Here is a 24934-nt window from a genome sequence, read left to right on the forward strand (position 1 = left end):
GAAGTGCACCGATCAGTACAGTGATGAGTGTGGTTGAAATGGCAGAAGTACGCCGATTTGTGCAGTCGGGCATTTAAACTCCGCTATCGGAAGTGTGCACACACTCCCCTAGTAGAAGCGAATGCCCAATCCTGTATATCTGAAAGTCCAACGAAGATGTGAAACTTGCCAGCATAGAACCAAATGATTTTATTGCTTACAGCTGGTTTATGACACCAGAGAATGCAAAAATATTTCAAGTGATAGAAGCAGGAGTGATTTTATAATGCAGAACTACTTTATGAAGAAGCAAGGAACAATTTTTACAGTATGCATGAAAATTACAAAAAAAAATTAAATGTATAACATCTTTCTCTACATATTTTAAAATCTTACATTATACTATGCAGCACTATGTTATTTGCTGATAAAATAAAAGTTAATTCCATTCATTTATCATAAAAATTGTATTAAATACAGCATTTTTAAATACAGTGTAGGTGTCCTAACAGGAATGAACATTTAAATGCAGAGCAGCAACAACCATTTAAACACACCTGCAGCAGGAAATTAAATAAACTCCAGCCAGTTCAAGCTCACACCATATTAAAAGTCCAGCGTTTAAAGGTTAAAGAATTTGTGAACTCCATAATGAAGCCATTGAGAAGCTACTGTTCTTCAGATGCAGGGCACTGCCATTATCCCATATATTGAGGGTATCTCCAAGAAATTCAGAAGAATTAGAAACCGTTTCAATGTCAGGACCATTTCTGAAACTAAACATACACTCTGTAGAACATTAATTAAAGCATGACTGGTTATATATACCCAGCAGATGAAGCAATGTGCTTACAATATCCCATGTGGTTGTGACAGATGTTATTTTGGTGAGACGAGCATACCTGCAGAAGTACATATTCATCATCATCATCAGTAACCTGTCAGATGACAGGTCCACAGCCTCTTCCAAAACAATTCCTCCACTTATTGCGATCTAGAGCTTTCTCCTTCAAATGACAGTATCCTCTTCTGTCCCCAAGGTCATCCAGCATCTTCTTACGTCTTCTTGTCATTTCTATCCGCCCCTCTATCTTTCCTTTAATAACTTCTTTTAGGAGGCAGTTTCTGCGTAAAACATGACCAATCCAACTAGCCTTCCGTTTTCTTATTTCGTGTAGGATATTCCTCTGCTCACTGACTCTAATTAACAGTTCTTCATTTCTCACATAATCGGTCCAACTGATCTTCTCCATCCTTCTCCAACACCACATTTCGAAACTTTCCAGATGTTTCTGATCTACTGCCCTAAGTGTCCATGTTTCAGCCCCATACAGAGCTATGCTCCAAATGTAGCATTTCACTAGTTTCTTCCTCAAATTTAAGTCCAATTTGCTGGTAAAAAGATTCTTCTTCTTGCTAAATGCAGCTTTTGCCATGGCAATCCTGGATTTAATTTCACAAGTACACCTTCCATCATCTGTTAACAAGCTACCCAAATATTTAAAACATTTCACATTCTCCACTTGTTTTTGGTCTATCTTTATTGTGACTGGGGTTGGTTGTCTCGAAATTTTCATTACTTTTGTTTTCTCCACATTCATTTCCATGCCATAGCACCTTCCAATTTCAATTAGTCTATCAATCATGCCCTGTAGCACAGTTTCTTCCTTAGCCATTAACACAAGGTCATCTGAACATTTCACAGTTTGAATAATTTGTCCTAATTTGAAGTGTCCGAGCCCATCCAGAGCTTCCTTGGTAAGGTATTCGCTGTACAAGTTGAACAGAATTGGTGATAAACAGCATCCTTATCGAACTCCTCTTCCAATCTGCACACTTCTTGTCTCCCCTCTGTCCAGTTGTACTCTAACTTTCTGATCCATGTACCATTTGCTAATCAATCTTCTTTCACACCAATCAATACCTGTTTCCTTTAGGATCTGCATTAATTTGGTCCAGTTTACACGGTCAAATGCCTTCTGCCAGTCTATGAAGCAAACACACAGTTCTTCATCTATCTCCAAAGTTCGTTCTGCTATAATTCTCATTACACATTACACATTAAGGAACACAAATATAACCTGACACAAGGTCTGGTTGAAAAATAAGAATTAGCACAACATACTTATGAAAAAGGCCACAAAATATTTTGGAAAGAAGCAGAGGTCTTGCAGATTAAACCAAAGACGACATTCTGGAAGTACAATGAATCTGCCTCCATGTCTCTGATAGATCATCCAATCAGTCAACCCAGCTTGGACAACTTTCCCATCCAGACTCCCATTATTGTAGCAGAATTAAAAAACTACAATTCCGTTCAGTGTAAAGTAGTTGGGAAAATTGTGTCTTTTATGTTGGCACCATACAGAGAATTTATCTCACTAGTGATGACATCTATTCTGTTAGTACTCTAGTGCTAGGCTTCATACAAGTAGAGTTTTTTTAATGTTTGCCTTAACCCTCACAGTTTGTTTGTGCTGTGCTTGGTTTGTATACCCTATCATGTATTGGTGCAGGTGTTCAGAGACAGGGACTAATTTTATCACTTGGGTCCAGCTGAGTGGGTTTCAACTAAAGACAGAGACAGATTCCAGTCTCTGAAACGTTGTGTTCTAAATGAAAACAAGACAATGAGTAATGTCCAGAAATACAATATTTGTATTAATCAACACAAACTTTTGCTTTTATTTGTAAATTTAGGGTTTACAAGCTAGTGAACTATTGAGTTTAGAATAAAGAAAATCTCTTACTAACATGGCAAATACAAGAACATTTCATTAATGCTTCTTAGAAGTTAATATACATTTGAAGTATAAGTAGATACATCAAGCAGATTTTCAAGAATTTCCTCGAATTGCTGATCAGCTGAAGTTTTCCCTATTCAGCATTTATCAAAATGTGCATTCTGTGTTTGCAGTTGCCTAATACAAGGTTATGTTTTTTGTCTCTGGATTATTAGTATACTGCAAGACTCCAAGAGTGTCAAGAGAGATTATAACTATATGGAATGCTTCAGCTTCCAGTGTATAGTGATACTGTTATTTTATTAGGAAAGAGCACGAATACAAGAGGGGTACATGGATGTCCTCTTAAAGGAACCAGAGATTGAAATAAAAATGGAAAAAGTAAACATGTATTTAGGTCTTAACTAGAATTGGAAACGAAAGTTGCCTCAGGATAAGGTGCAGTGCTTCCTCTACAAGATTATACCCAATTATGCTCTGCAGAAACCCCAAAGGAAATGATATTATCAGACTTACTTGATAATAACTATTTACTTTGATCTTTCAGATAAAATAGGGGAATACCGTTTCAGTACATTATTAAAGATAAATAATAAACAACAATGTATGAATGAATGAATGAATGAATGAATGAATGAATGAATGCCGAAAAATTCTTGAAATATATTAAGGCAATGTGTTGATGTCTGGGACAGATACTCTCACTCACCTGCAACAGAAGCTGACAGTGGAGGATCACCTTCTCAACAAGGTGGCAGTTCAGCTGGTGTGGAAGCGGTAGAGTTGGCAGATGATGAAGGAAAGCTAGAGATAGTTGACCAACATGAAGATGATGACAATGAGGAGGATGTTGATGGTGGTAAGACTCCACCAGTATGTTCCACAGCAGTGCAAGATGGCAACAAGAAAGATCAACTTGACACAGGTGAGAATACACACTTGCCAGTGTTCTGTGTGCAACAGGAACATGACCAATTTTTGTTGAAAAATCTGAGTAATTACATGATCTGTTCAATAAGGTCTGGAACTTTTGAAACAGCATGCCAACTTGATGTCTTAACAATGTGCTGCCTAGTGATGTGCTTCCTTATTATCATCCTTTTTGCTGCATCATCCTGCTGTGATTATTCATCGCCTTAGAGCTATTTGTTCACGTTTGTGTAAAGTGTGTCTTGCAATATTCGAGATGGCTGATATTCATGAGGAGCATATTAACATTAAATTTTGTTCAAACAAAGGAAAACGTTTACAGAATCTCGTGAAATGATGAAAAACGTTTATGATGATCACTGCATGAGTCATACACATTGTTATGAATGGTTTAAGTCATTTAAGGATGGTCAGCAGTCAACACATGATGAGCCGTGTTTGGGATGGCCCTTGATGTTATATGATGACGCTCATGTTGTGCAAGTTTGTGAAACCATGCTTTCTAATCGACATTCGACAGTGTGGGAAATAGCAGAAGAGTGCAACATGTTAATAGGATCATGCCATGACATTCCTGTGACAAAATTAAAATGCATTTGGTAGTTTCAGAGTTTTTCCCATGACTTCTGAGACAGGATCAGAGATAAAGTCATGTTACCATCTGTCAGGAACTTCTGGATCGTGTTAACGAGGATGAAAACTTTCTGAAAAGAATTATAACTGGCAATGAAACATGGGATTATGTATATGATGTAGAAAGAAAAATGCGGTCTTCACAGTGGTTTGTAAAATATTCACAGAGACCAGAAAAGGCACAGTGGATCAGGTTGAATGTGAAAGTCATGTTGATGGATTTTTGCATTGAGGGTGTGATGCATCATGAATTCTTATGTCAGGGGCAAACAGTGAATTGTGGTATTGTCTCAAAATGCTGAAATCTCTAAGAGAATATGTCAGGATAAAAAGACTTCATTTATAGAAAAAACAACTCCTGGTTTCTCCATCATTACAATGTGCCAGCTCATGCATTTTTACTGATTTGTGACTTTTTGACCAACACAAACACAAGTGTGCTTCCTCATCCATCCTACTCACCTGACCTGGCTCCAGCAGACTTTTTTCTTATTTCCCAAACTGCAGTCCACTTTGAAAGGATGATGATTTCAGATAATTCAAGAGATTACAGAAAATTTGCAGACAGAGCTATGCGCAATCCTGAAAAAGGCATACATACTAGGACCATTTCCAAATGAGGCAATGGCATTAAGAGTGGTGCATTGATGCAGAAGGGGAGTACTTTGAAGGCGATAGGGCTCACTCAATTGCAGGCAAAAATATTATAAAAAAATTGTTTCCAAAACTTTTTAAACAGACCATATATTAACAAGATAAATTTATTGTTTGGTTCAAATATGCAGGCCCAACAGTATAACACACGCAGTCACAGGAGCAAGACACAACAAAAGCACAACACACACAATAGTGAAGGAGTGCTCCAACAGAGGAGGATGGGCGTGACTGGCGTAGTGAGGTGCGACGTAGCAATGAGGAATCCTGAACAATTTTAATATTTTTAACGTTTGACATTTGTCAATGTATATGATAGATGTATATTTTAGTTATTTTAATGTGAGGACAAGGCATGCAATGGACTAGTTTGGCGTGGATTGAGTAAGCACCTGAAGATGGCATTTTTATGCCGAAACATGTAGTGCAAGTGAGAGAAGGAGATAGATGAGTGTATGCACTGCAAGACGGTTTAAATAAATCATGGACTTAAATCAGTGCAACAGGACGCTAAAATATAACATGCAGAAATATGATTAAGTTTAAAGGTTAGTGACAAATTTTTGTTATTAAAGTGACACATGTGTTGGACATTTCCTATTTTCTCATTCGTGTTGTGTTTTACAACGCAGATGATGGAGTACACGGTGGGTCCAGGATCTGTTAGGACTCATTTTTTTAAAGTTTTCCCTGCAATGCCATCTGTTGGCGAGTTGTGGTGTTAAGATTCTTGAAGTTTCAGCTGTGGCTGTCTATAATTTCAAAGCGCAAGCATTGCTGCATCATGTGTTCTGACCTTGAATGTAACAGTACTGTTCTGATGGTCATTGGAAAATGGCAGTTGAACAGAGAGCCAACATCAAATTTTGTTTGAAGGTAGGAAAAACAGCTGGAGAAGTGTACGAAATGATGAAAAGTGTGTACAGTAGTGATTGTTTGAGTTGCTCAAACATTTTTCGATGGTATGTTATATTTTGTGACAGCAGGGAGGGAATTGAAGACACTCCATGTGCATCAAACCTGAAAACAAGTCACATTAAAGAAAATGTGGAAAAAGTGACCGAAATCCTTGCATCAGACAGATGTGTTTCTGCAAGACTCATCAAGGAGCTTTTGGGAATACCAAAAAATACTGTGCATCAAATTTTGACCAAGGATTTGGGCAAATGGAAGGTCTATGCACGGTTTATATGACACACACTGTCAGGCGACGAAAAACATGCCAGAGTGGAACACTGCAAAGACACGTTATGGTCAGCCCAGAGTGATACAGAATTTACAAAATTAATTGTTACTGGTGATGAGACATGGTGTTTCCAATATGAGCCTCTCTCAAAGTGGCAGAGTGCAGCGTGGTTGAGCTCAAAGAAGCCAAAACCAAACAAAGTGTGCATGCAAAAGAGTTGAATAAAGACACTGCTAAGCGTTTTTTTCAATTCCAAAGGAATCATTCACAAGAAATTTCTGCCAGAAGGTCAAACAGTGAATTCTGACTATTATCTCAGAGTCCTCAATCGTTTGTGTGCCAGAATTCTTCGAATTCGACCTGAATATTGAGGGCATGGTTCCTGGTCTCTCCTCCATGACAGTGCCCCACCCCACAAATCAAAGATCGTGCGCGATATTTTGGCCAGAAGAGTGATTACAGTCCTTGATCATCTTCCGTATTCACCAGATTTGGCTCCAGCAGACTTCTGGTTATTCGCAATAGTTAAGTTGGTGATGAAAGGAGATCATCACAACACCATCCAGGACATCCAAAGGGAATGTACCGCAGTTTTAATTGCGATTCCACAAAAGTAGTACAGTGACTATTTTGAAAACTTTTCAATTGATTCCAGCTATGTATGATTCAGAATGAGTCTATTTTGAATAAAAAGAGTGAAATTTTGAAAATAATTCACGTCTTGTATTTTTAATGAACACAGTCCTGACAGAACCTCACATTACAAATACTAATGCATAAATTATACAAGGTGAAGACTATCTGTAATTGTACACCAAGTATTTTTTGTATACAGGCATTGGTATTTTTAATTAAAAAACAAATAATGAAATTTGTACAGATCATAATAGCAGCTGCAGCACAGAGACTGGAGGGCTTCCACATAACCTGCCCAAAAAGCAGCGAGAGCTGTTCCTTCGAATCCAGCAGCAGCAGCGTGAGGCTGCAGAGTCAAGCAGTCACGATCAGAGTGGAGAGGATGATGGCAAGGATGAGGATGTTGAACAGCAGCAAGAGGAGAACTGGTACTCAAGTGATGAGGAGGAGGCAAGCCTGGCAGATGTTCTGAAGAACCTCTCCAAGCAGGTGAGATGTCACATGGCTCAAAGACATATCTAATAAGTATGGTCAAACTGTAGGTCTTAGTTGCAGTAACTGAATGTGTAGTTGGGTGGTTAGTGCTCCTGCTCTATAGTTTGAAGTTTCCACATTTCATTCTTAGCACAGTTACTTCTTGTGCCCTCTGAGTTTTTTTAGTATCTATTTTTTGTAGGTAAATGCTGAGATACCATTTTAAAATAGACCATGACAGCTTCTTTCATATTCTTTAAATTCATCTTTCATTTCTCTCACTGCAGATGAGAAAGTGTTGAAACACAATCCAGGAAATGACATTAACTTATAGTAAAGATGTATGAACAGTGAGGATTTCTTGACAGATATTTTGATTGCCCATCTTAGAAAGGCAAGTAAATGTTCTGTCTTTTGTCGAGTACCTGGCCAGATAAGCCTTCCTAGAAGTGAGACTGCCGATGCAGTTGCCAAGAAAGCCACTTTGCATGGAGGTTTAATATCTGAAAAAAAAAAGCTCAAGGCACCTCTTTCTTTCAGTATGTTTTGTGTGCCTGGAAAGGTAATTGGACTTACATCCAGAGCAAAAAATTATGAGCAGTAATACTGTCTGCACAAGTCTGGTAATCCTCAGTTGCTCCTCCAGTTCTTTCAGGAAGGAAGAAGCCATTATTAGATGGCTATAGATTGGTCACACTACCCAGCATTTGGACATTTGTTATGTGGATCCAGCACTTACATGTACTTCTTGTGTGTAACCCCCTACTTTTCTTCATATTCTCATTGGATGTCCATTTTATGATGATGAATGCTATACCTTTGATTTACATGGCACATTACAAGATATGCTTCAAGATGATCACAGTAATGTGTCTATGTTCTTGGCATTTGTTAACTGTGTAGGTCTTTCCACATCCATTTCACAGAGATTTTATATGAATTTATAACCTTTAGGATTTGAGTTTCTCACAGCAGTGGTTATGAATACTTCTATTTTCTTGGATATAACGCTGTGTAGTCCATTGAAAGTCAACAGACTATAGCAGAAGGTTATGACATTTTTAAGAATTGCTAGAGTTGACCTCCTGTCTCCTTTGTGTTGAGGTGTGCTTAGCAGTATGTAAACTAGTTTAGCAGTACATTCTGAAGTGGTGAATAATTTCACAGAAATACTGGGGTTTTGGACTTTTTCCATTGTCTGGAATTTTAGGTAATAGAGGACATGATTGGATGTTTTGGAAACGGAATCTGTTTTTGTCTTCCTTTCTCACCTGAAGATGGAAACAGATGCAGTTTCCGGAATGTCGTGTCCTCTGTTACCTAAAATTCTGGATGATGGAAAATGTCCAAAACCCCAGTAATTCTGTGTGTCATCCACCATTGTCAGAACCCTCTACTTGTGACTAATTTGTCATGCATTTACAGGAGCGCATGCGACTACTTTTACACTGTGCAGTAGCACTTACTGATTGACATGAGGATTTTCTTTGTTCCTTATTCATATATTTTTTATATTGACATGACCAACAGGGTAAAATATATAAAGAAGGAAACAGCAGCACCACGAATAGAGTGTACAGTATGTTTTGTCTTCAATCACTGTGTAACTTTGCTATATGAAGATTAATTTGCAGAGTTAACAAATGTATTATGGTGATACAGTTGTGTGTGGAAATTCTGCTTGCTCAGATTTGTTTATCTTGAGGTCTGAATTCATTACTCTTGCAGTGGGGTGTACAGTTCATTGAATACTCTTAGTTTAATCCTTCATAAGAAAGAGCATATACAGCAAGAGTGCTTGGAGGTTCATTCATAAATGCCCATAGGAACAAATTCCCAAAATATCATGCGTCTTGAAGTTCATCAAAAAGTGGTGGATTGCAGGTGCAGTTTGTGACAAAAAGGAAAGCCATCCAAGAGGCATGTGGTAACGAAAGAAAATGTTCAAAATATTTTGTAACTTTAATCACAAATTGTTAAGCTTCACGGCACAAGAAACTGGAGTTCTGCTGTGACGTTTGCTCATAGCCACAAGACTAATTAAATTTTGCTGTATAAAATAAACATATCTGGATGAGCATAAGTAACCAGGTTATGTAGTAAAAATTCACATTTGCAGCTGGTTTCTATAAAATTTGCCAACCAGAGTCATTGATCCGCAGCCGCTCTTCCTTGAGGCCTCATCATAATGGTGCGATTAGTATGCAGGGTGTATAAATATGGATCAATGAAAATCCTCATATAATTTAGCAAGTACCATTATACAGCGTCAGTGTTGTGAAGTGGTGAGTTGTAAGTGCATGGCGAATTATTCACACCAGAACATCAGGATATGTCACAGTACTTGTTTACGTGCTGCAAGGCATGTTTGAAGGCAAAAGGGGATCACCTCTCACCATTCTTGTGAAATGTAGTAAGTATGATTTCCTATTATGCAGTAATCTATATTGTAGTTCTGTTTAAGTAGAGAGAGTCCATGCTCAATGAAAGGAAACCTAAGTACTTTTCTCTCTATACTCAAGTGAGTAAACACAAATATGAAAACACTACATTTTTGTTTCAATTGAATATCCTATAGCATGAGATTTTTAAAGTCAGTGTACTGCTTCTAGCATCATTCTTTTTGGATGTATGGAAGAAAGGACGTAGAAACATGGAATTCCATCTGGTGGATACTGCATCATTATGAAATGTACCTCATAAGTAGAACCACCAGCTTGTATTTAAATATAGAAATGGACTAATTGTGTGAGAGTGTGACCAAAAGGGTACATGCCCCCCAAATTGCTTTGGAAATATTCTTGTATTGATTCTGTGTGCATAAGTTTTGAGGTATGTTTCTTTTCCCTCCCCCAGAAATCATTGAATTGATTTTTTAACAGCTTTCTCTATTTATAAGAATACAATAGATTTTATTTTTTAATAAAAATGAAAGTGAAAAGAATTAATTTGATAACATGTTGAATACATTAAATTTGAAGGGATATGAAGGGCTGTGTCACAAAGAACTGCCATGATTATAGGTTGCTTTGGCTCTTCAAATTTTATGTCTTTAAGAAGCATTGTATTTGTTAATGAATTGATTTGCTTTGCATCTACAAGGGAAGAAAAGTAAATAAATTATAGTTTTTTTTATTTCAGTTTAACAAATGGTGGGTGCTATCATCCACTTGTCAGTATGACTACATAACTGTGTGCTGCTTGTCTAATTTCTGATAGCAGGTTGTCAGTTTTCCATACATATTGCAACAGTGCATTTCTGAAACTCTAATTTATGTATTGAATTGAATTGAATTGAATTTATTTACGTTCTATAAATCCTAAGTAGGTTAGTACCTTTGGATACAGAACAAGTCAAAAGGTTACATACATAAGTACAGGCAATTTTAGCTTAAAAATTAATATAACTTAATTTTACATCATTCTCTATTTACATTGAAGTATTCATCTAAAGAGTAGAAGGAATGAGCATGTAGATAATTCTTTAACTCTGATTTAAACTTTTTAGTATCATTGCCCAAGTTTTTAATACTTTGTGGCAGATTGTTGAACACTTTTATGCCAGTAAAGTAGACTCCTTTTTGATATACTGATAAAGTTGATGAGGGTAGGTGGAAGTTATATTTTTGTCTAGTATTCATGTTATAGACATCAGAATTTAATTTGAATTTATCTTTTAGTATTTATTAGTATAGTCTGCTGCAATCTCTGATAGTGTGACTTCTCACAACACATGAAAATGAATCAACTGTGATACTATTCAAAATGATGCCATATAGTGTTCTTTTTATTGTCTCCGTTACTGTACCAGCTGCTCACAAAACAGGAAACTCTTTCCATAATATCCTTCATTTTCTTCAGTGAAACATGTAACACTGTGTTTAAATTTTATGAGTTCCTGCATTTATCTACTTCGATGCACTTTGAAGTACACTCAACTCTCGATTATCCGGGGGCGGATAAACCAGTTTGCGGCTTAACCGGGGCTACTGGGGCCTTTTTGAGGCTTATATGTTGTTTAATATTCATTCACTTTTGTTTCACATGGTGAGTTGTAACACTATTTTCGCACTAGTGTGAACTGAGCTCTGCATTTTTTGGTCCCGTTGTGCTAACACAGTGTTCTAGGGTAGGGGTGAAAGAATGCAAGGATTTGTGGAAAGTTTCAAAGACAGATACACCGCCCCAATTAGTCTCTTTGTATCGATCTTCAAATGCATTAGCAAAATGTCAGGGTGTAAAAGGAAGCGTGTTGTGTTAAGTATTCAACAGAAAAAGGAAAATGCCGCGAAAAAGCAAACGACAGTATTACATTTTTTTAAGTGTTAAGTGTGAATATTCATAAAAAGTGTTGGATGTTGTTGGAACACTGTGATTGAAATAACTAGTTCATACTTCATTGTAATGTAAAAAAAGTATTAAATAGGCCATGAGATGACATAAAAATGAGGTTGAATAAATTTAAATACAGGTAGGCCTATAGTATTATGAAGGTACAGTATTACAGTACTACTTTTAATAAAATTTGTCGTAACCGGGTTTTCGATTAATCGTGATTTCCATGCCCACCATTATCCCGGATAATTGAGAGTTTAGTGTATTTGCATCCACTTTTACTACTTGTATCACTCAGTACATCTTTGCCTTTAAGTCGTTCATATATATTTTTTGTTGCCTTGCATGCAACTTCTTTGGAGTTTCCTTTTTTAATGTTGAAGACTTCTGTCGCTTTTAAGAACTCTTCTCCTTCATAGTTAAATAGCAATAAACATGTGTGATGTTTCATATTTTTGTATTAAATCAGTTAAAATTGAATAAATGCTATGTACAATGTTCTAGAAAGTAATATGAATTTTTGTTTGATTGCAGCAACAGCATTCAACTTCCCCCCCAAGAGCCAGTACAACTCCACCCCTTCCTGCTCCTGCTGGTACTCCATCTTTGGACAGTATTAAACTCTCTGCTATTGACATCAGTGAGCCTGTCAGCAAATTGTTGTCAAGCCTCCGTCACCAGCAGAGCACCAGTGCAGTTAGTGTGATACAAGCTGCAGAAAACTCAGACTCAAGGTAAAGTTCATTAAATACTTATAATATTAACTTGAACACCATCATTACAGAGTTTGTTGTGCCCTGTTTTACAGACACCAGCAGTAACTCAAGATATGCTGTGACTGCTTTCTCCCCATTTCATAATTATTGTGATAACCATAATTTTATACTATGTAGTTAGTTAGTTAGTTATTAGAGAGGGTGGGTTTCCCCATGCACTTAGACCAGTATTGGTCCATTGTGCTTCCCTCTATGATATTCTACCAGTCTCTATATCCTACCGATATTGGTGCATTCCATCAGTTCTGACCAAGCCAGCGAGTTCGCCTCTACTGGCTTGACAGTATCTATAATGCTTCCCCCATCTATCGGAGGCGTTAGAGACTACTGTTGGGCGGGAAATGTCCTGAATTTGGCTCAGTGACCTCCTTTGGAGATATGAGGTTCTTTTACATGCCGTAAAGCTACGACACGGGACCCACGGCTTAAAGTCCCTCCCGGAGGACTTGTTCCCTGAATTTTTCCGCCCTTAAAAATTCCACGACCTCCGCCAGGTTTTTGAACCCGTGTACCACGAGTCATGAGGTTGGAACGTTACCTCTAGACTATGGAGGCCGCTTTTATGCTATGTAACTTCAATAATTTATGCTTTAAAGTTGCTTAAATAACTGTCAAGTCATTAATGATCATTTGTGATAAGGAGACACCAGTGTAAAAGTAAATCAATTTCTGTATATTCTTTTGAACAGTTAGATGTCATGTGCTGTCTTTCATAATATGTGTGGAGTTTGCACTTATAGAAGCAGGCATATGCATCAATAGTATTTGATAATAAATATCGGTGTAGGAATAATAATTGACATGATTTATGTTCCTGTTTCTCCCAGGCTGGTTACAGTGTTCTTTGTTAAAGGTATCATCACCTGTCTGTCTACTCCCATAGCGAAACACTGATCCATTAATATTACAGTTGACTACTCATGCTCCACCCTGAATAAATACTCTAAGAGAGAAACTCCAAGTTCGACTTAGTAATATGCCTTAGTTAATTACATTCTCCACTTAAAGAAACTCCACCTTTTTATTAATACCCCCATATCAAGTTCTGTTAAACTACAATGTGAAGAGTAACATTCAGTTTGGGCTTACCATCTCACCAGCCACTTGTTGGATACCACTGAAGCTAGTGTCTTGGATTATATATATGTGTACTAAGATGGCAGCTGGATGAAGAGAAATGAAGTTTAGGCCTACTGGGATATGGCTCCATGTAGTTTGGTAGTTAGGTACCAGTGATTTAGACACCTTAATGCTTCCATCTTCAGAGCAGATCACACTACACAGCACCATATCCCAGATATGATATGATATATTGTGACGTGGTTGGCATAGCGGGAGGTGGGTGGTAGCATGAACTCTGTGATCCTGCGAGTGACATCACATACCCCCACTCCGTCCATCAGTGTGCAACGCTCGGTAGACACCCCTTTCCCCGCGGTGACATAACGTGGGATGCCACAGTTGCTACGTAGCCATAAACAACTTCCGGCAGTGCTACCCAGGCAGTCAGTAAACGCGACGTTACACAACAGTGGTGCCTATTACATAACTGTTTTCTGTGTTGTCTGTAATGGGGCTAAATAAGGAGCAATGAATACTATTCAACAGTTAGTTATGAGTTAGCCAGGGAGTCAGCAGTCAGTCAGTCGGTGACACAATGCGGATGGAACAGTCGCTGAGTTCAGTTGTAGCGGAAAGAAGAATACCGGAACGTGTGATTAGAAGTGATGGCATGAGAAGCAGATGCTTGGCTCACAAGAGAAATAATTGGGAGTGTGTGATACAGTGACACTTGTATAGCTCCCATATCATACTGTGAATACGTGTAGACTACAGAAGATAGAGTGAATAGAATATTGTGTAGGGTTTGTAAATTGTGGAAACCCGTAAGAGTGTTATAATTAATTGTAGCCAAGACTTGTAGGTTGTTAAATAAACCAACTAACAATCCGAATGGCGTCTTCAGTGGCAAAAACAAGTTAGTATGATAGTGTGATGTGTCAAACCATTGTTTGGCAACGAGATATGGAACGAGGTTAAGCAACAGTAAGGAAAGCAGTGTTTGTCCGTGCTGTGCCGAGCAGAGCCGAAGCGCACTGGTTGCTACGCAGCATTGCAGTAAACATCTCTTGGCAGCATTGCCCAGCAATGCCTCTGTAAACAAGGTGATTACGCAACAGTGAAGCGAGGTGCATTTTCCACTGCCTGACTGAGGGTTTATAAGAGTGACTGGAGTGCCTAATGGAGTTCAGTTGACGTCTAGCAGTTATGAGTTGTTGAGTTGTATCGAGTGAATGGAATCAAGATAGTTGAAGCCTGGAAATGTCTACAGCAGGATAAGTAATTGGGATACTGAAGTTGTGAGTTATGTAAGTATGGATAAAAGTGTGCAGTAAATTTGCTAGATCCAAGATCAGCGTGAAGTTATTTGTCGTGTCGCACACAGCAACACATGATGACTGGTGTTACAGAGGTGAGATTTGAACTTAAACCCGCCTCGATCTAGGATGAACTATTCAGACAAGTGTTATACTGCCACATAATGGAGATGGAAAAATGGTGGGACTCCTGCTGGCCAGGATGGAGTCCATGCAGGAAAAGATAGACGCCAACCAGTCTAAGACAGACAATGCTTTTCAGGCCATGCAGAAAAAGGAGAAGACCTACAAAGAAGAAATGCTGGAAAGAATGGACACCAACATGAAATTTGGCTAGGAACAGCTACAAAAGAATCTAAAGGGGATAGTCAAAGAAATGATGCCGATTACCTGAAAAGAGACGATGGCCTGCCGAGAAATGATGGAGGCTTATCTAGATGAAAAAGAGGAAAAGCTGACCTCACTGGAAAGGAAACCTGAGGTGGCAGAGCATTAAGAAATCCCCATGGAAGATGTCTTTGTGAAACCAGTCAAAGGATGGAAGAAGTGGCAGAAGGGCAAGAAGCAAGCTGCAGGGCGACGCGAAGGGCCAAAGGAACTGACCTGAGGAGAGTGTGGATCCTGGAGGAAGTTGGCTGCCACCTGCAGGAAGGTATCCTGTCATACAGCAGTGGCACAGTGCAAGAAAAACGTCTTCAGGAAAATTCGGACCCTGAGAAATTGTGGACCATAGAAGAAATTGGTCGCAGCCAGCAGGAAAATGACCCACTGTGCAGTAGTGGCACAGCGCAAGGTACGAGGGTGTCAGGGATGCAGTCAGGAAGGACTGTTGGTCAAACAGGGATGGCAGACGAATCAGACCAGGAATAAATTTGCAAGAGGAATCCAGCAAGGATGGACGCATGGAAGGAGACAGCTGATGCTCTAGGAACCGAGACTTCGAGGAGCAGCTATTGCTTGGAAGTGAGAGGACAACTGATGGGAGCTACAGGAAGACCATCGGACTGGAAATCGTGAAGTGAGCAGCAGGAATTTCCAGCAGGTTACCGAAAATGAGGAACTGGATCTTGTGGAGTGGTATGCCCCCTCTGAAGTGGAAGAAGAAGCAACATTAGCACAGAGGAGGAGCCGGTAATGTAGAAACACTGGCCTCCTCAGTGAGAGTGAATGAGCAAGAAAGAAAGTGAGGGATGATTGTGATGCAACTGGATCTCCTGGAACATTAGCAAGAAACCACTCGAGGCGAGCTGGTCTTAAGGAGGGAGTGGATATAGTGGTTGGAGAATGGACAACGGGAAGAAATGGAACACTGAGCCAGACAAAAAGGAGATGTTGCAAGTATAGCTTTGGAAGGAAAGGACCGGTGATGCACTGTTCGGCTATTTGGGATGAACAGCCTTAAGAAGGGAGCAGTGTGACATGTCAAACCATTGTTGGGTAATGGGATATGGAACGAGGTTGCACAACAGTAAGGAAAGCAGTGTTTGTCTGTGCCGTGCCAAAGCGCGCTGATTGGTGTGCAGCGTTGCAGTAAACATCTCTTGGCAGCATTGCCCAGCAACGCCTCTGTAAACACGGCGAATACGCAGCAGTGAAGCTAGGTGCATTTTCCGCTGTCCGACTGAGGGTTTATAAGAGTAACTGGAATGCGTAAGGAGTTCAGTTGAAGTCTAGCAGTTATGAGTTGTTGAGTGGTCTTGAGTGACTGGAATCAAGACAGTTGAAGTCAGGAAGTGATTACAACAGGAGAAGTAATTGGGATACTGACGTTGTGGGTTATGTAAGTGTGGATAAAAGCGTGCAATTAATTTGATAGATCCAAGACCGGCATGAAGTTATTTGTCGCGTCACATACAGCAACACGTGACAATATGATATCCCATATCTTGATACTCACTGCTGAGAGCCTATCTCATAGGGGAATAGGAGGTTGATTCCTAAATGAGAAATTTGTCTGGTAATCTGATATGAAGCAGAACCTTAGTAGCTTTTAGAGATGTCTTGGAGTCTGCAATGATGGACCACCTTGAGGCAACAGCCAATCATGCCACATAATGCACATCCTCTCTTTTGTCTTGTTGCATATTTGGTCTCCAGTTCACAGTTCTTTGTTAGCTAAATGGAGATTTTAATGGGGCTGTCTGAATGTCATATTTGGAAGATATGTGAATATGTTAACATGAGATTTATTTATGGATTCATATTCTTTGATTGAAATATTAATGACTATATGCAGAAATTCTAGAACTTTCATGTTCAAGCCTTAGTGTTACTTTAGATTATTTTATATACAGAATTGGAATAGTCATATAGATGGTTTTAAGTTAGTAGTAGTGTTAGGTTGTTGGAACTCTTAAACATTTGTTTTACAATTTATTATGGTTGGTATTCATTTAGGGAACATTAAGTTTTCAGGAATCTTTTCTCAGCATTTTTCTGTTTTGTTACTTGGTTTCCTCTGGTTATTGTTGTTTACAGTTACATATTCTGGGTTTTCTGATTTACGGACTTGTTGTCATTTTACATTATTGAAGCCTGGCAAACATTTAGATTTGAGAATCTGCTTGCCGTTTTTCCTGTGAAGGCAAGTGAGAAATCATGGTCAGATTATTTTGGGTATTATGAATTTACCAATATTTGTTGGAATTGATTTTTACAACTTTATTTCATGAAGATAGTGTTTTGACTATATTGGTGGTATGGGTCTTTCTTAATGGACACTCAGTTTTTGTTCATTATATTCTTTGAATTGTAGGATTTAGATCTGAAGTAGTAGTTGAGTTGGGAACCTGACATGTTGCTTGTTCTATAATCCTGTATCTTAAATTATTGCAAACGCTATTCTGGAACTGAATGTTTGATGCTCTATAATCAGAACTACTAAGAGCATCATTAAGTAAACCATAAATAAATAAATAAGGCCAACAGTATCATTGAGACATAATGAGAATTCTGCAGGGAATTTGATTGCAGATGTGCACCTTACAGGACTGATCCTGAAATTTGAAAGTATATGTAACATGAAAAGATTTGTCAGCAAAAATAAATCCGTTTATGTGAGAGAGTCAGTTATATTCACAAAGGACTTACTTGTATCTCTCACAAATAATCAAGCTTATCACAGACTCTACATATACCAGATCATACAAGACACCGAACTTTTTCTTTACAAGTTTCAAATATGGATTACACTGTATGATAATGATGAAGATTAATCATCATCTTCATCTCTTCTGTGACCAGTTCTTAAGCTTTACAAATGGAGATTGGACCGTACTGGAGTGGGTTCATTTTACAGATGAAGAACATTTACAGCAATAAAAATATGCAAACAGGGGCCACTCAGAATGCTCAGGACATGAAAGGGACACCTCTACATCCCCTTCAGTTTACAATGCGGCATGTCTATCTACTGCCATTTTATACATATTAATTTCCATGAATTACATTGTAATTAGTGGGATTGCTAGCTATCTCATTATGGGGGTGGAGGTGGGGATATGAGGTGGAGGTCAGAACAAGCTCTTGCAGTTGCGGCAAGTAAGGATATATGTAGGTGCAACCTACTGTAAATACTGGATGTCAGTTCTTATATTTATTGAATGATAGGTCACTCTTATTATGGAGCATATTGCACATTTCTCTGAAGTATGCTGGACATGTGCTGGTCACGGTAGCCGAGCGGTCTAAGGCATGCACTGTCTTCGCTCGCTTGGAAGCCGGGATCGTGGGTTCGAATCCCACTCAGGGCATGGATGTTTGTGTGCGTTTTTCTGTGTTTGTCTACAGGTAGAGGCCTTGCAACGAGCTGATCACTCGCCCAAGGAGTCCTACCATATGTGTAAGATCTAGAAAAACTGAAGTGAACAGAGTTCATGGAGGTAGGCCTAGGCCCACTGGGGCTGTAGTGCCAAGGAAAAAAAAAATGTTGGACATGTAACTCTAAAAAGATTATTCCCTAAAGCAGTCTCTTTATAATTGTATCATTTATTACCTGAATTCATTAATTGTATAGTTGTTTCTCTTTTCAGTGTTCTTGAAATTATGCCACACTTACCTTGAAGTTCATTAAATTTTTATGTAAATCTTTCATGTAATTGTAGATAACAGTGCAGCCCACATAATTCAAATATGAGACTTGCTTTAATTACATTCTTGTTTCTAAATTTTTTAAATTTTATTGTATATTTTCATACAGAAGCAATAACTGCGTTGTATTATTGTTAAGTCTTAAAATTATAGGTACTAAATAATTTATATAACTTATAGTTTTCTGAAAATTATTTTCAAATTTTTATAATATTACTGTATCATCGACAAATAACAGCATACTTATTATTACATCTTTTCTCAATTTAATATCTAAATTTACTCTGCAATGAAATCTTCTGGGTGTTGGTACGGAGTTAGTATTTAATGTTTCAGAGACCATGTCCATTGCCATCATCAGGGGTTAATGTAATTTACATTTACATTTATTTTCACTTCATGGATCCAATCATCTCCCTGTAGGGCTGGGTGTAAAACATGTCGCATATTACAAATTCATGATGACTACATCATTCATCCTTTGTCCAATAAAATATATAATCAGGCCTCTCACAGATAGCTCAAGTTGTCAGGATGTGTAAAAACCACTGTCAAATTCACGCCTTGCCATTCCACACACACTGGCAAGCCGTATCATTAAAACAGTTACAATTATAAAATATTAAAATTCATAACAAAAACAGACATCATACATACTGTACTACTACACTTACAACAAGCAAGTCCCAACAGTATATAATTCACGCACACAGACCATTTATTAACTTTTTATCCCCTTGCATGCTCAAAACAAATTCATCAGTAGAGTAAAATACTGTACTTTGCAAGTAATTTCATAAAACAAACCTAAATTGCTTCTTATCCTTTTTTAAGACTGTGATATTTGACGGCAGAATGTTAAATAGCTTGACGCCTGAATAATATACCCCCCTCTGATAGGATGATAAATGTGTTGAAGGTATGTGAAGGTGGTCATTCCTTCTGGTACCAGTGACATATACAGAGTTATTGGTTTGAAACTTATCCACATTACTAACAGCAAATATCATCAATGAGAGCAAATATACACATGGGATTGGTGGTATGTCAAGCTTTTTAAATAAATCTCTACATGTATGAGTTGGACCCACTCCTGTCATTATTCTTATTATTTTCTTTTGTATAACAAAGACCTTATGTCTGTCTGATGTATTTCCCCCAGTATGTAATTCCATATTTCACCAATGAATGATAATATGCATAATATACAGCTTTCAGAATATTTATATTTAATATATGGGATAATTTTTGCATAAGAAAACAAACAGTGCTCAACTTGTGAAGCAAAGAATCGAAATGTCCCTTACAAGTCAGATGATTGTCCAGCTGCAAACCAAGAAATTTTATCATCATGAGTGTTGCAGTTGTGTTTTGTATTTATATTAACACTTTGTGGACCGGCAATTTAAATATTTAAATCACCCTGGGGACCGGCATTTTTTAAACCTACTACCCTAACTTGTGCACTTTTCACTTTAAAAATTAATATAAAATCTCATAATTAAGTTTATGAACTAAAATTTTTGGAGAACACTTGCCAATGCTCCTAGAAGTGCTTGAGAGTGTGATATTCCTGGAAACATTCCCCTTTGTGAAGTGGCATTACACAGAACTTGCAAATGTAGGCAGTCATGCTCCTTTTTCTGTGAACTGTGCAAACACGACATTGCCTAGAAGGATGCTTCCCCTTGGAATGTTCACTCTTCATAATTTTCACGAGGGTATATTTCTGCATATCACTCGAGAGTTGCCCAGGGGGGTCCCCATGAGGCCTGAGAGGGGTGGGAGTTGATGGTCCCGGTCCCACTAAGTCTTTGTCAGACTCTCGTTCTGCTGCCACCATCTGGTCTGTAGCCCAGGCCTTTGCCACATTCATCAGAAATGCTTTGTATTTCAATTTCGAATCAGGGTTTAGATTTTTGTAAACCAAAAATGAATTGAAAATGGTACAATTTATAAGTCACAAGACAACTTTCTTTGTCCACTTTATTGTTTATCTAGGAAGAGCATAATAGGCCAAGTATTGATCGGCTCTATCAACTCCCTTCATGAACATATTGTACTCAGAAATGCAAATAGTCTTCTTTACTTGTCCATGTCTCCTTTGAACATGAACCATGCTCGAATTGTGAATTGTGGAAATCATATTCACAACACGAGTATCTCTATCTCCAAAAAACAGTTCTGCTACTTCAGACACTTGCGTTGTGTCCGATGGAATTTGTTTCACCCCTGGATTTTCAGTAAACTGTCCCAGAGTAGGCGTTTTGTCCGCTTTTCCCCATGTGGCTGTACCCGCAATTTTACTACCTGCACTTTCATTGGAGTTACTTTCACGTTTATTGTCTGTGGCCACACTTGTTTGTTGACCCCTGTCATTGCCATTGTCTCAGTTTCACTACACCTCTCACAGGGCACGTCAAATAGCTCATCGGAGAACGAGTAAGATATTTCTTTTTCTCTGAGATATCGCTTTGTCTTCAACTGCTTCTGTCCTTGATTCATATTGCACTAACATCCTGCCTGGTACATAACATCTTGAAGGGTCAAAGATTATTTTCCTTTGGAGGGGGAACAAAAACAGTGAGGTCAAGTTACTACCTACTAGGCAAACATTCCGGAGTAATATTACGCAGTAGTCATTCATTTGGGTGGCGCCAGAGAGATGTATAGTGTGTTGCAACTTAACGTGTTCTAAAAGCCAGTTAACAGGCGAACGGTCCACCATGTTTAAAAGCGAAAAACCATTTAAAGGGTGCACGGTCCGCAAAGTGTTAAGGAGTATGCTCTTGGTTGTCCTAGTGTGTATTGCTGAAGGAACAAGCTTATTGCTTATTGTTGGTCCTTATGATGCTTTTGGTAGCTTTTTCTTGTTTGATAATTTTTGTGATTGGGCACCATGAATCATTTTGAGGGAATATTATTTCTCTGCTGAAGTTAATGGGGTGCGGCTGGTTGCACTGGCCTCTTTCATTAAGCTGCGCATGTAAGGCTGCCATTCTGGCCAGTACTGTGTCCTGAATTGATGCTGTGCTCCACTTTCAAATTATCTGGTTGTTATGGCCATGTGTAGTCATAAGAAAGGACAAATGAAAAGCAATTTTGATTGTGACTATGAAAGCCTCAAATCACATATAATACACCTCTGTCGTGATGATATGTACTACAAAATATGAAACCTTATATGTCTTTGTAAGAAGAAATGCAGGCTGCTCAGTTTGTTGGCCTTCCAGCTCAGATCCCGAGACAGACTTCCCTCATGCATGAAAGTAAAACAACTTCAATATTCTAGCTGTGAGACACATTCTTTGGTGCACTATTCATGCACCGACACTGGCATGCATCCACTTCAGATGCAAGAGCTGGATAACAATGCATCTGATCTCATGGAGACACACCTGTCACTAGCAGCTACTTTGAAACCAAATGACTGGGTCTTGGTAGGTAGTATCAGTGCAGCCCAGTGATACCTAACAACCATAAAGGCTTCCTCAAAACATAGGGACAAGTCTAATCACATTCACAGAACACATATCAGTCTGACACAGCTGACACTAACATAGTGTCCATCAATCTCATCAACAGGCAGGTGGATTGAGTCGCCTGATCTTTATGAAGTAAAGGACTGAACTTTGCATACACAACTTTCTCCCTATCTAGTGTGAGGGAGTGATCAGTGGAGTGGAAGGGGCACTCCCAACATCTGCTATAGAGACAGCAGAAGAAACATGACAGGAAACCTGCTGCATCCTAGGCATGAATAACACTTCCAAGGCCAAGTGAGACCAAGCTGGTGCTACAAGTGAATAAGGATGTTACCTTCCTCCCTTGAGGCAGAGGAAGTGGCAATAAGATAACACAACCTACAGAACTCTCCACTGACTCTACTGCCAATATAGGAAGGAAGACTGCAGACATGATTGGTATTGGAGAGAAGATAGTTAAGGACTGACACTACACTCATCAGCTCCACAAAAGCTTTATGGTGTACACAAAATTTTTAAGGAGGATGTTCCACTAGATTTACATTGAACTGTATTGGCTCACCACTGTATTTCATGGCCAGACACCTAGTAGGTATGATGAGCCCAACAGTGGGACTCTCCAAACATGATATAGCAAATTCCAAAGCTTTTATCCAAGAAACTGCATCTGCTGGGTCAGCATTTCAATGACAGACATCAATCTGTTCCAGCAGCTTCTAATAACAATCTCCTTCATCTGTAATGGCAGTTTATGACCAAACAGATGGGATCACCTGCACCAGTTGTGGCCAGTTTCTACATGGAGCATTTTGAGCAACAGGCTTTGAGGGCAGCTCCACAAAACCCTGGTGCAGGTATGTCAATAACAAGTTTGTGGCAGGGAAGGTTCCAGAAGCATCTCAACAATATCCATCCAAATATGAGATTCTCAATGGAAATGGAAGAGGACAGTGTGCAGCCATACCTCCATGTTATGATAAATAGGAAGCTCAGTGGCCCAATAGAGCAAACAATACAGGAAAGCCATGCATACTGATCTTTGCCTGTGTGCCACATCTCATCATCACTCATTGCAAAAGTCTGCTGTTCTGTCAACTCTTGTCTAATGGGCCATGACCCAGAGAGTCTAGTTGAAGATATCCTACATCTAAAGAGGACTTTGGTCAGAACAGCTACAGTACAGTGGACATGCATTAGGCCATGAACCCTAGACTGAGTTACTTGCACTGTGGGGAAAACAGACCTGGGTGACCGCTCTACGCTATATCCAGGCCATGTATGTTAGGATCAGTGGGCTTCTGACAAGGTTCAGTAGGTATAGGTTCCAACTAAAGAGAATGCCCATCTCTTAAGACTGGTGAAAGATGGCAGTGGTCTGAGGCATATCCCATGTGAATGCGGAAAGATATGTGTTTGACAGGTTGCATGATGAGATGATATGTAATGTATATATGCAGCACATATCATCCAGATAGGTTGGTAGAGACAGAGCATCAGATAGACATTACAGACACTATGGTACTGGTGGGAACAGCAAGCTACACAGGACACTTAGTAAGAGAGGCCACTCAGCTTAGCTGCACTTTGCCAACTTCAACAGGGATATGGAATTCCCTTGTAAGCTGTGCATGGTACCCAGTTATGAACATGACAAGCAAGAAAGTCATCAAAAAACATCATAGGGGTCAATGATAAGCTACATGGGCTATGGTGACAAACTGCCAGACTCCACCTATTATTTCCCCAATGGTTCAGGACACCATTTATCATGCGATTCCACCCATTGTACCCTCGAGTAGTGTGCATTGGGACAGATGATGGTATACTCTTTGGTCTAAATACAATGTGCAGCTGCAAAACTCATCACATCAACCCCTGAAACAGTGGATACTCACTCCATATTGACATGGCTGATCATCCAAGAAGGATTCAATGCATATGGATGCTCTGAAATCTTCAAATCATATAAATTTAGTCTGCTTTTAATTATCTTAAAGCACCATCAATATAAATGGTAAAGTTTCTATAAATTAAACCAAATGAAATGGACTATGGAATTCATCCATCAGGAAATAACTGTATTTTCTGAAATTATATGCCTGTGCCTTGATTTTTTTTTGGGGGGGGGGGATGGGTGCATAAGTTTATTGCTTGATCATGTAGGATTTTAACCCTGATATCAAGCTATAGGTATGGGTTTATTACAAGTGAACCAATGTCTACAGGTACTGCTTGCTCTGCTTTTTTTTCTTTTGGATGACACAGTTACAGAATGTGTTTGCTTCTTCTGGAGAACTCTGTAGTGAGCATGTACATATAATTTTTCTCAAAGCTATAATTACTTAAATCCCTTTCTTCAAGATCAGGTGATTTCAGATTGGTATTACAGTCACTTCAAATATAGGTGGATCTGGCCAATCTCAACTCATGTGACTACTTTCTGTTACACATGTGATAGATCAGTGCAATCCAAAAATTCCTGCACTACTGAGCAACTGAAAGGGTATGGTTGTAGGGTGTATATGATTTTAACAGGGCCTTAGTTAGGGTGTCACCCTTCCTCCTTCCCTCCTTCCCTGTCACAGTTCTGCTGCAACCACTGCAATACTTCAGTCTTCATAGTACTTTTTATTAC

The 24934-nt window shown here is 38.8% G+C and overlaps 1 protein-coding gene across 7 annotated transcripts in view; it reads left to right on the forward strand.

Moving 5' to 3' along the window:
• LOC111870443 overlaps positions 1-24934 on the forward strand; it is a 78789-nt gene that overhangs the window by 47416 nt on the left and 6439 nt on the right. For all 7 annotated transcript variants that reach the window (XM_023862745.2, XM_033753847.1, XM_033753848.1 and 4 more), the window contains exons 9-11: positions 3419-3648; positions 7007-7251; positions 12106-12305. In XM_023862745.2, coding sequence (XP_023718513.1) covers positions 3419-3648; positions 7007-7251; positions 12106-12305 — 675 coding nt within the window. The remainder of the gene's footprint in view (positions 1-3418; positions 3649-7006; positions 7252-12105; positions 12306-24934) is intronic.

The sequence above is a fragment of the Cryptotermes secundus genome, unplaced genomic scaffold (genome assembly GCF_002891405.2).
Source record: "Cryptotermes secundus unplaced genomic scaffold, Csec_1.0 scaffold1558, whole genome shotgun sequence".
NCBI classification, from domain to species: Eukaryota; Metazoa; Arthropoda; class Insecta; order Blattodea; family Kalotermitidae; genus Cryptotermes; species Cryptotermes secundus.